The 13,209-nt window shown below is 42.7% G+C and overlaps 1 protein-coding gene across 1 annotated transcript in view; it reads left to right on the top strand.

Annotated features, from left to right (window-relative positions):
• Window positions 1-1,245: 1,245 nt before the first annotated feature.
• LOC129868047 (roundabout homolog 1-like) overlaps window positions 1,246-13,209 on the top strand; it is a 41,531-nt gene continuing 29,567 nt past the window's right edge. Inside the window, exon 1 of the mRNA XM_055941626.1 lies at window positions 1,246-1,742. Coding sequence (XP_055797601.1) covers window positions 1,541-1,742 — 202 coding nt within the window. The 5' untranslated portion in view covers window positions 1,246-1,540. The remainder of the gene's footprint in view (window positions 1,743-13,209) is intronic.

Below are 13,209 nucleotides of genomic sequence, written 5' to 3'. Positions count from 1 at the left end.
TGAGCATTTCTCCTTTGCCAAGATAATCCAACCACCTGACAGGTGTGGCATATCAAGAAGCGAATTAAACAGCATGATCAGGTGCACCTTGTGCTGTGGACAATAAAAAGCCACTCTAAAATGTGCAGTTTTATCACACAACACAATGCCACAGATGTCTCAAGTTTTGCGAGAGTGTGCAATTGACATGCAGACTGCAGGAACGTTCACCAGAGCGTTTCCCAGAGAATTGAATGTTCATTTCTCTACCATAAGCCGCCTCCAACAACGTTTTAGAGAATGTGGCAGTACGTCCAACCAGCCTCACAACTGCAGACCATGTGTATGGCATTGTGTGGGTGAGGGGTTTGCTGATGTCAACGTTGTGAACAGAGTGCCCCATGGTGGCGACGGGGTTATGGTATGGGCAGGCATACGCAACGGACAACAAACATAATTGCATTTTATCGATGGCAATTTGAATGCACAGAAATACCGTGATGAGAACCTGAGGCCCATTGTCGTGCCATTCATCTGCCGCCATCACTTCATGCTTCAGCATGATAATACACGGCCCAATATTGCAAGGATCTGTACGCAATTCCTGGAAGCTGAAAAGGTCTCAGTTCTGCCATTGGCCTGCATACTCACCAGAAATGGCACCCATTGAGCATGTTTGGGATGCTCTGGATTGACGTGTATGACGGCGTGTTCAGTTCCCGCCAATATCCAAAAACATTCCACAGGCCACAATCAACAGCCTGATCAACTCCATGAGAATGAGATGTGTCATGCTGCATGAGGCAAATGGTGGTCACACCAGATACTGACTGGTTTTCTGATCCACGGCCCTACCTTTTTTAAGGTATCTGTGACGAACAGATGTATATCTGTATTCCCAGTCATGTGCAATCCAGAGATAAGGGCCTAATGAATTTATTTAAATTGACTGATTTCTTTATATGAACTGAGTAAAATCTTTGAAATAGTTACATGTTGCATTTATGTTTTTGTTCAGTATAGCTTAGGTGAAACAGGCTTCTCTGTATCTCCCCACCCCCTGCCCAAACTTGTTTCCCCTCTTCCTCCCCCTCCAGGCCTTGTTTTCGTTCCCCCTGCTCCGTGCAGAACGAATGACACAGATGTTGTTGGAGAAGACAGGACCCATTTGGTCCCCTTCCCTGCCCTCCTCTCCCAGCATGGGGCCTGAAACTTGTTTTTCAATCATTGTTCCCCCCCCAACTTCTTTTACCCCCCAAAGAAAAAAGAAGCACAGAGAAAGAGGAGGGTGAGAGTGAGAGAGCAAGGAGAGAGGCAAAAAAGAAAGAGGGAGGGAAGGGCATCACAAAAGCTGGGGTGGAAGAAATATAAAGAAAAAACATTCTTTATAACAATCTCCAATAATTTAACGCAGGGAGGTCCAAGAGTTGTCAGGGAGAGAGACTAGTTGAGTTGTGCCTGTTTGGGCTCAAAGTCTACCATGGTAAGGCATGGTGCCTTAGGCTAGGAGCTTCAGTGTAGAGCTGTGTCATCCAGATAGGGAAGACGCGGAGGCTAGAAAATGCGAGTTGGCAGGTGGCTGCTCTGGGTGACCTGGCTCTATACCTGGGCGGAAGGGTCACGCCAGTGTCAGTGCCAATGTACCTGTATACCTGAGCCGGGACTGGCCGAGGGGTCAAAGACACCGGTCAAGGAGCATGACCGTCATCGATTGGAGCACCGGCAGCATCGGCCACACAGGGACAAGCCACACCGGAGAAAAGGTAAGCACCCCCCTTCCTTCCCCCTGACCTCCCTCAGACATCTTTTGAGGGAAACCTGTACCATAGCAAAGAATGATTGATGAGTTCAATGGAGTTGTGGAGTGCTGATGCTATTAGCCCAGACAGTTCTCCATGTTCTGCTATATCCATATTTGGAGCAGTTCATTGCAGGATAGAAGTTGTGGAGTTAGACTACATAATTCATTAATAATGCAATTCGGTGTCTTAATTTATAATGCATTACTGACTAAGTAATATATTTGATATTTTATAATCTAATTATTTATTATATAATAGTACAGAAAGACATCAAGTTTGCATACAAAGTCAAATTAATGTTGGTCAATATGCATACATATTTTCTAACCAATTACTAATGAAAAGTTAAATACATATGAAAAGTGATCAGTTATATATTAATTATTTAAGGTTGTCATTTGCATGTTTGGTGTATTATTTAATCGTAGCCTGAGACTGCTATGCCTGCCCCAAGCTGTTATAAGAAACATTGCACTCAGCATGTGTCCCAGTGTGAGGACCAATGCGTGACATCTTTAAAGATTGAAAACACTGAAAAATGTATTGGACGATTGATGGAAAACCAGTATGAGATGACTTGGGTCAGATTCACCGGAGTTGACTCTTGTTGCTGTATTTGCATCAATATTGTTGAAACCTCAAACTGCAGCCAAAAAGTTTGGAATGTCGTTCTTCTTTCAACTTGTTTTAAGGAACAATTGTTGCTCAAACAGATGACTTGGAATCTCTTCATGTTTAGAAATTAATTTACTAATGGGTTATTAGCAGCAGCATGAAAATATTTTTTTATGTTTGTGTCACAAAAAATATAGAGTTACAAAATGTTTTTATTCTAAGTTCGATCAACAATATTAACAATTTCTTAACACACCTGTTTAGCATTCAAGACACTAAGTTTAGCATGTAATTAACAATGAGCTTAAAGATCAATGTACTTCAAGTATTTCTTGACTTACTCAAAATGTTTAACCTGACACAACTCAAATCTGGACCCCCTACAAAATCACTTCAAGTAACTGTACTCTGATATGGTAGTGCAACGGGTTTCCACAAAGGTTTTGAGTAATAACAGCACATTGGGATTTACAGTGTACCTTTGATGAAACAATAATATATCCTCAATCTAATTACTTTTTGTGATCATTGACCTGGTTTTCACTGAAGTCCACAAGCGAAGGTTAAACGTGAGAAGAAAGGAGTGCATAGATGCGAAAAGGAATTATACGACGAGCCAAATGTTCATGCTGTTTGTATGTGGCTACTATGAAAGTGAACTGTCTTTGCGTGTGATCAGGGGTGTATTCATTCCTCCGATTCTGTTGAAAAACATTTCTTAAATTAATTGAAACTGGGAAAAACATACATGAATTTGTCCAGTAGAAACTCTTGTTTGCAACTGTTGGCCTTATGATTACACCCTAGATCAGCTAGATGCTGGCAAAAGTGTGCAAGGCGGTATTGAATGTGTCACTGTCTGTCACCTTGATTTCTCCAATTTTCTCTCCATCTGTGCATCTACATTGTAAACTTTCATTCTTAGGCTAGGTTGGAGCAACCTCATGAGTATAGTGAAAATGTTAGTATCATGTAGTAGCCTAAACCTAATGATGTTACGTTGAGCTCTGTGAATGGAATATGAATGACAGTCATCCAATATGCTGTAATAGAAATAAGGCCATGCTCATGAAAAAAGTATCATCCTCATCTTAAATGGCACCTGTTGCAAGTACAGTATATATATTTCTAGCTTGTTTGAAATAAAATACAAAACACTTAAAAAGCTTTTAGCATTAAGTCCCTATTTTTTACACATTATCCTTCTCATTCCATTCATCTCTCTCACCCATTCCAACACCTCCTTGACATTTGAGACTTCATCAATTTAAAAGAGGTCAATATTAAAGCCATCCCTCAGCACATCTTTAACCCACCACCATTCCATGCATTGTGTTTAGGGCTAGCCATCTTCCTTCAGCCTCTCTAAACCTTTTGTTCATGGCTGAAATCTGGCCAATGCCAAGGCCATCTAGCCCGAGTTCTTGGATCAATATATAAAAAAAAAAATCACCTCGACTGGGCCTTTCTAGACCGACACAATGGCAGGTTCACTAAACAATACTTTATCTATGTGGTTTTTGAGAGGGAATTAACTACCAGTGGCAGTTTCCCCCTTTAATCTCTCTTCTCTCCCTCCAAGAGCCCTGTTTGCACAGGGGATCTTGGGTAATTGGGATAAGTAACTATTAGCTCCTGAAGTTGTTTTTCTTTTCTCTTCACAGCTATGCTCTAGCAGGACCTCCTTGTTGTTTCTGCTGTAATGTATCACTTGGTGATGACATCCGAGTGGATTTGTAGCAGGATGGAAAAAAGAGAGATCCATTTTGTCTCAATTAAAACTCTAAATACTAAAAGAACATTTGAATGCATATGTTATTCTTTAGGGCTACTCTGCATGAATCTGTAGGCTAGAGCAAGTCAAACCTCTCCATAAGTAATTTAAATTCAGTTGAAAAATAAGGCTGTTGATATTAGCAGATATTATTGTGATTGCTTCTCTCTACAAAACAATTCCTTGCATTTCCAATTCCTTGTTGTGCAACATCTTTTCAGTTTAGATGAAATAATGCAACGATAAACCATGAGATATGGCATGATTGCAAGAACTGTAAAATCTCTTCAGTTCATGAGAGATGAGATCATTTCATTTACATCTATTGTTTAGAAACATGGAGCCTCCACATGTCCTGCCTCTCCATGTAGGGTTGACACAACTGCTGCTACAAATAGTTTTTAAAGAAAAACATGGAAATTGAAGACCAGTCTACATGGCTGTTTGTATTATAAGCGTTCTAAGAATACAGGGAACCAAACATATAGGCAACCAATAAAGCTTATGAGAATCAATATTGCTGTAGGCTACCAGAATTGATAACCCTGAAATTGTCACTTCAAATAAGGGAACATGTAAATAAATGTAAACGAATAAGGTAGGCTTTAAAGTGCCCCAGAAGCAAATTATCTTATTATTGCGTTTCAGGAAACAATTTATGTTCAATATATGACCACAATATATCTTGTATAGGCTATGTATGCAGTGGCAGTCCTTTTTATTTCTTGCCATTTATGTTTGTAATGCTTAGCAGGTGTTGGTGATAAAACGGTGGCATAAGCCCCTCATGCGATTAAAGTAATTTCCAGCCAGGGAGTTAAAACGTGGGAGTGTCGCTTTTTTAAAGCGGTGACTTGTTGCCGCTTCGCCTACCTCAATTCTGTTCGCATCATAGTCACTAGGGACTGTTCCTAATTGCGTTGGCGCTTTGTTGGATCTAGATAAAGCGGTAGTCTTGTGTGGCGGAATGGCAAACGAAACAAACATTGAAATATCTGAACCATTTTATTCAATCTTGATAAGAAATTCCTCAAATTGAAATGTGGTTCGTGCGTAAAAGTTTAAAGGAAACGAACGTCCTCAAGTGAAATAATATGCACCAAATAGGTCAACGATGCAATAAGAATTTGTTTACATGCTGTGTTTTGGTGACCTAACATTTAAAATGACGGATCAGGTGTTTACAAGACTGTTGGTATTTTTCGCAACTCTTGGCAATCTTGCAGGTAAGGCTTTTATTTTGATATGATATATGTAATGTAGGCCTATCTATGGTAAACATCGATTGTATGCCATATCTGATCATGCATGTAGTGTTATTTTAATTGTCATTATTGCTATCAATGGAATAAATAAAGTGTGTAATACCGTAGTTGTAGCCTATGTTGGCTGGGTTATTGTTGCCTGGTTTGTGAGGTATTGAATGAATTGAACTCATTCTCAACAGAAGTTTCTCTCTCAACAAAATACCTTTATCTCAACAACAGTTTACAAACATAGATTCCAGTGGTATCAAAGCCACCATTTGTTTATTGACAGGCTTAGCTTTTTAAAGCCAGACTTTAGGCTTATCTGTATGACCAATTGTGAATATAGTTCTCTCCTGTTACTGTTTTTTTTAATCCCCGTTTTTTTTCAACAAGAGAGGAACAAATGTATTTTTACATTTAATTTTCCTACTTTTCAATGGCACTTTGTTGTTTAGTAAATAATTAACACTTGATCTAACCTACAGCACCTGCCAAGTCAGCCCATCTGTGTGACACACTATTGTTATTCCAATCAATATGGAAGTGACAATTTAGGAAAGATTTAGAGAATTCTAGAGAGTTTTAAAATAATTAACATAATAAAATGTAATATTCGATTTTCAAAAAATTCTTGTAGGATGTTGAGATGTTTCTCCCTGACGAAATAGTTCTGTCCGAAAGAATATAGACTTTACATGGCAAGCCACAGACAAGATTGTCTTATCCTATGATCAGGAGTAGCCCTATGACTAGCCTAGTGTTGCAAATTACATCTGAAAACCTATAAAAAAGATGTTGACAGTCTTTGAATGCATGTCCTCTCATGCATGATGAAAGCATCCATCAGATAGCTGTTCTAGTTGCAATATTTGAATATAAAAATCAACACAGGCACATATAGCCCATCGCAGCTCAATGGCCAAAGTTTGTGATTTTTATCCAATAGTATTTATCTGCAATTAAGCCTTAGAGTCAATAGGGTATCATCCTCCCAAGTCCCTCCCATTGGCCCATGTAATTGACATATTTTGACGTTTCCATTCAATAAGGGAATTGTTGACACCTGGGGCATTGTCCCCACCTGGGGTCCACAGTGTCCACACTGAGTGGCTACAGAGTACTTTATACTGAAAAACAGACACACACACTCACATCAGTGGCGGTCGGTGGCATTTAAAGATGAGGGAGGACGATTGTTATTGTTATGAACATGGCCTTATTTCTATTACAGCATATTGGATGACTGTCGTTCATATTCCATTCACCCAGCTCAACGTAACATCAATAGGTTTAGGCTACTACATGATACTCAAAATTTCCCTATACCTATCATGAGGTTGCTACAACCTAGCATATGAATGAAAGTTTACAACGTAGGTGCACAGGTCGAGAGAAATTTGAGTAATCAAGGTGACGGACATTGACACATTCAATACCGCCTTGCACAATCTTGCCTGTATCTAGCTAATCATCTAGCTAATCATTAGTCAGTTGCATACTAGAGTTTCTATTGCACAAATTCAGGTATGTTAATGTTTTTATTTCATTTAACCTTTGTTTAACTAGGCAAGTCAGTTAAGAACAAATTCTTATTTACAATGACGGCCTACCAAAAGGAAAAAGGCCTCCTGCGGGGACGGGGGCCTGGGATTCAAAATTCATACAATATAAATATAGGTGTCACGGCCGTCGTCGGAAGGAGACCAAAGTGCAGCGTGGTGAGCGTACATTTTCTTTTTATTTGAGTAAAATGTCGCCAACAAAACAAGAAATAACAAAAACGACCGTGAAGCTTACAAGGGCTATAGTGGCCCTAACAAAGACAACTACCCACAATCACAGGTGGGAAAAAGGGCTGCCTAAGTATGATTCCCAATCAGAGACAACGATAGACAGCTGCCCTGATTGAGAACCCTACCCGGCCAAAACATAGAAACACAAAATCAAAGCAAGAAAGGACATAGAATGCCCACCAAAATCACACCCTGATCAAACCAAAAAGAGACATAAAAAAGGCTCTCTAAGGTCAGGGTGTGACAATAGGACAAAACACACATCACAACAAGAGAGACAACACAACACTCCATAAAGAGAGACCGAAGACGACAACATAGCAAGGCAGCAACACATGACAACACAGCATGGTAGCAACATAACAACAACAACATGCTAGCAACAAAACATGATACCAGCACAAAACATGGTACAAACATTATTGGGGACAGACAACAGCACAAAGGGCAAGAAGGTAGAGACAACAACACATCACACAAAGCATCCACACCTGTCAGTAAGAGTGTCCATGATTGAGTCTTTGAATGAAGAGATTGAGATAAAACTGTCCAGTTTGAGTGTTTGTTGCAGCTCATTCCAGTCGCTAACTGCAGCGAACTGAAAAGAGTAGTGACCCGGGGATGTGTGTGCTTTGGGGACCTTTAATAGAATGTGACTGGCAGAACGGGTGTTGTATGTGGAGGATGAGGGCTGCAGTAGATATCTCAGATAGGTGGGAGTGAGGCCTAAGAGGGTTTTATAAATAAGCATCAACCAGTGGGTCTTGCGACGGGTATACAGAGATGACCAATTTACAGAGGAGTATAGAGTACAGTGATGTGTCCTTTAAGGAGCATTGGGGGCAAATCTGATGGCCGAATTGTAAAGAACATCTAGCTGCTCGAGAGCACCCTTACCTGCCGATCTATAAATGATGTCTCCGTAATCTAGCATGGGTAGGATGGTCATCTGAATCAGGGTTAGTTTGGCAGCTGGGGTGAAAGAGGAGCAATTATGATAGAGGAAACCAAGTCTAGATTTAACTTTAGCCTCCAGCTTTGATATGTGCTGAGAGAAGGACAGTGTACCGTCTAGCCATACTCCCAAGTACTTGTATGAGGTGACTACCTCAAGCTCTAAACCCTCAGAGGTAGTAATAACACCTGTGGGCATAGGGGCATTCTTCTTACCAAACCACATGACCTTTGTTTTGGAGGTGTTCAGAACAAGGTTAAGGGTAGAGAAAGCTTGTTGGACACTAAGAAAGCTTTGTTGTAGAGCATTTAACACAAAATCCAGGGAGGGGCCAGCTGAGTATAAGACTGTATCATCTGCATATAAATGGATGAGAGAGCTTCCTCCTGCCTGAGCTATGTTGTTGATGTAAATTGAGAAGAGCGTGGGGCCTAGGATCGAGCCTTGGGGACAGGCAGTGGCTGACATAGCATATTTTCTGACTTTATACACTGCACTCTTTGAGAGAGGTAGTTAGCAAACCAGGCCAAAGACCCCTAAGAGACATCAATACTCCTTAGCCGGCCCACAAGAATGGAATGGTCTACCATATCAAAAGCTTTGGCCAAGTCAATAAAAATAGCAGCACAATATTGCGTAGAATCAAGGGCAATGGTGACATCATTGAGGACCTTTAAGGTTGCAGTGACACATCCATAACCTGAGTGGAAACCAGATTGCATACCCGAGAGAATACTATAGACATCAAGAAAGCCAGAAATAAAGGACAAACTGTGGCTGCCTTCCAAGCAATGGGAACCTCCCCAGAAAGGAGAGGCAGGTTTGGTGATGATAGAGGCAGCAACCTTAAAGAAGAAAGCGTCTCCATCTGACCCAGATGTGTTTTTGGGGTTAAGTTTAAGGAGCTTCTTTAGCACCTCGGACTCAGTCACTGCCTGCAGGGAGAAACTTTGTGGCGGGATAGTCGCATTAGAAAGGGTGGGAGATGAGGAAATGTTGGATGGGAAAGGAGGGATGGCTGAGTCAAATAGGAATCCTGACTTAATGAAGTGGTGATTAAAGAGCTCAGTCATTTGCTTCTTGTCAGTAACAACCACATCATCAACATTAAGGGACATGGGCAGCTGTGAGGGGGAGGGTTTATTCTCCAGGTCTTTAACCGTTTTCCAGAACTTCTTGGGGTTAGACCCACAGAGAGAGAACTGTTCCTTAAAGTAACTAACTTTGGCCTTCCGGATGGCCTGAGTGCACTTATTTCTCATTTGCCTGAATGATAGCCAGTCAGCCTGAGTATGCATGTGCCGAGCCTTCCGTCAAATGTAAATCTTAAGGTGGAGTAACTCTGCAAGATCACGGTTGAACCAGGGGCTGAACCAGTTTTTAATTCACATTTTCTTTATGGGGGTGTGTTTGTTAATAATACCACAGAAAATATAAAAAAGAAGGTCCAAGCGTCATCGACAGAGGGGATCAAGCTGATTCTATACCATTTTACAGAGGCCAGTTCATGAAGGAAGGCTTGCTCATTAAAGTTTTTTAGCAAGCATCTATGACAAATCAGGACAGGTCGTTTCACTGAGCAGCCATTGCGAACACAGACTGTAAAACAGTGATCACTAAGGTCATTACAGAAAACACCAGACTGATACCTATCAGGATTATTTGTGAGGATAACATCAAGGAGAGTAGCCTTTTTTGGGTGTTTGGAGTCATACCTTGTGGGGATCGCTGGAGGCTCCGGACTGGGGATCGTCGCTGGAGGCTCCGGACTGGTGATTGCCGCTGGAGGCTCCGGACTGGGGATCGTCGCTGGAGGCTCCGGACTGGTGATCGTCGCTGGAGGCTCCGGACTGGAGATCGACGCTGGAGGCTTCGGACTGGGGATCGCCGCTGGAGGTGGTACCGGGTTGATGACACGCATCTCAAAGCGAGTGCGAAGAGGAGGCACAGGACGTACTGGACTGTGGAGGCGTACTGGAGGTCTGATGCGTGGTGCCGGCACTGGTGGTACCGGGCTGGGGACATGCACCTCAGGGCGAGTGTGGGGAGGAGGCACAGGACATACTGGACTGTGGAGGCGCACTGGAGATCTGGAGCGTAGAGCTGGCACAGTGCATCCTGGCTGGATGCTCACTTGAGCCCGGTAAGTGCGGGGCCCTAGCACAGGACGCACTGGGGACACAGTACGCAGTACTGGCGCAGGATATCCTGGTCCAAGGAGGTTTACTGGAGACCAGGAGCGCTGAGCCGGCACCATCCGTCCTGGCTGGATGCCCATTCTAGCCCGGCAAATGCGAGGAGCTGGAATAGAGCGCACCGGGCTATGAATGCGAACTGGAGACACCGTGCGCATCTCTGTACAACACGGTGCCTAACCAGTTACACGCTCCCCACGGTAAGCACGAGGAGTTGGCTCAGGTCACATATAGCATAGTTATGTTAACAGAAATAATGGAGTGCCTTACTATTCTCCATGGTTGGTCCTCTTGCCTATTCTTTGGTAGAAGGAGCCACAGCCCACACAGTTATACACCTGAGCCTTCTTACTGCACAATCAATCCATCAGATTGATGCAGGTGTGGGTTGTAGGGTGTCTTTGTGTTCTACATTTTTTCAATATGGGTAACTCGTAAAAAAGCCTGTTTTGAACTGTATCCTAACCTGAGAAGTAGAAATCAAAGGGAGAGAAACTGGGAATTGTTAAGTAAATGGAAGAATACTCTTATTGCAATGTGCGTGGCTCTTAAAAGAGCCTTTGGTTGTGCATATTGTAGTCTATCGCGCAAGATGTTGCCTGGGAAACAGCACCCTCCTCGTAGAAGTAGGAGGTGAAGGTCTCCCGCACAGGGATTGCCTCCCGTGCTGCGTTGTAGGCCCCCATCCTGGCATCATCCTGCAGAGCAGCAGACATCTCCTCTAGCACACAGCAGTGAGCTGCAGGTCCCCTCCTGGTCCTCGTGACCATCCTCATGAAGTTACAGTATGCAGGACACAGGTAGCCTTCACACGCCTCTGTGTTAGTAGTGTGGACCCCGATGACTCGTTGGTACCTCCGCCACTGGGACGCAAGAATGCGGAAGGTGCACTCGGCGGTCAGCCTGGCTCGGGAGAGGCGGTAGTTGAAGACCATGTTCCTCCTGCATATGCTTGCTTCAGGAGGGTGCCGCATGAGTTTTCTCCAGCACGGAAAGGCCTCGTCTCCCATGAAGACATGGGGCTGGGATCCCCGGTGCTCTGCTCCTGGAATCAGACTGTCTTCGGGAAGGTCCAGGGTGCCATCTCTGAGGGCCTGACCGTGGAGGAATTCATGCCTGTCCCTTGGTTGGGAAATATCTCTCATTACAAATGATAACATTTGATAGATAGATGCATGTGCGCAGATGTGCATGTGACAACAGAAGGATCATATCAAGGATGGTATCACAATTTAATACATAAATATCACTTGAAGCTTGATGGTGAGTTGATCATTTGAACCAGATATGTAGTGCTATGGCAAAAACAAAAATGTGCACCTCTTTGGGTCTCCAGGACCAGGTTTGAGAACCACTGCTCTTGGGACATTCATTGGGACCTCTTCATCTGCAGACAGGCTTTCACAGCTCTCTGTATCTGAGGACAGAAAACATCACAAAGAAACAGGCTTCATTCATTATACTGCAATTAGAAAGCACTGAATATTATGTTGCTATTATCTCTGTCCTCAGTTTTTCTCTCGAAGGACTGAAACTACACAAAAGTACCTGCCCTATCCAGAGTAGCCTACTCTCTCCCTTATTTGACAGCTGGAGCTGCTAATCCTTTCACCCTCCTCCATATCTGTTAGCTAGCTAGCTAGCTACCTACCTATAAATACATTTGGAGTGTGTGTTTTACATTTATTTACAAGATAGCTAGCGAATATGAAGTTAGGTAGCTATCTGCTGATTTATTTAATTCACATAGCTAACTAGCTATACAGTATGTAAAGGTGGCTATATTAGCAGTTCATTTGAGCTAGCCTGCACAATACTGTAGCTAGCTAGCTTTACCTGGAATGCTTTTCCTACAGTCTTGAATGAGTTTCCACATCTGCTGAGCACTTGTTGTCTGCTTTTCCTTTACTCTGCCGTCCAACTCATCCCAAACCATCTCAATTTGTTTGATAGGGCGGCACACAATAGGGCAGCACACAATTGGCCCAACGTCGTCCGGGTTTGGCCGGGGTAGGCCGTCATTGTAAATAAGAATTTGTTCTTAACTGACTTGCCTAATTAATCAAAGGTTAAAGAAAAAATATAAAAAATAGCCCTTACACAGCCTGGAGATGTGTTGGGTCATTGTCCTGTTGAAAAACAAATGATAGTCCCACTAAGTGCATACCAGATGGGATGGCATATCACTTCAGAATCCTGTGGTAGCCATGCTGGTTAAGTGTGCCTTGAATTCTAAATAAATCACTGACAGTGTCACCAGCAAAGCACCATCACACCTCCTCCATGCCTCACGGTAGGAACCACACATGCGGAGATCATCTGTTCACCTACTCTGTGTTTCACAAAGACACGGCGGATGGAACCAAAAATCTCAAATTTGTAGTCATCAGACCAAAGGACAGATGTCCACCTGTGTAATCAAATCAAATTAAATTAAATGTTATTTGTCACATGCGCTGATTACAACAAGTATAATCTGTTGTGAAATGCTTACTTACAAGCCCTTAACCAACAATGCAGTTTTAAGAAAAATACCAAAAACATTAATAATGTCCATTGCTCGTGTTTTTTGGCCCAAGCAAGTCTTTTCTTCTTATTGGTGTCCTTTAGTAGTGGTTTCTTTGCAGCAATTCGACCATGAAGGCTTGATTCAAGCAGTCTCCTCTGAACAGTTGATGTTGAGATGTGTCTGTTACTTGAACTCTGTGAAGCATTTATTTGGGCTACAATTTCTGAGGCTGGTAACTCTAATGAACTCTGCAGCAGAGGTAACTCTGGGTCTTCCTTTCCTGTGGCGGTCCTCATGAGAGCCAATTTCATCATAGCGCATGATGGTTTTTGCGACT

Source organism: Salvelinus fontinalis, chromosome 13, assembly GCF_029448725.1.
Source record: "Salvelinus fontinalis isolate EN_2023a chromosome 13, ASM2944872v1, whole genome shotgun sequence".
Classification (NCBI taxonomy): domain Eukaryota; kingdom Metazoa; phylum Chordata; class Actinopteri; order Salmoniformes; family Salmonidae; genus Salvelinus; species Salvelinus fontinalis.
The sequence above is the reverse complement of the archived record's forward strand: the minus strand, read 5'-3'. Positions and strand labels throughout refer to the sequence as shown.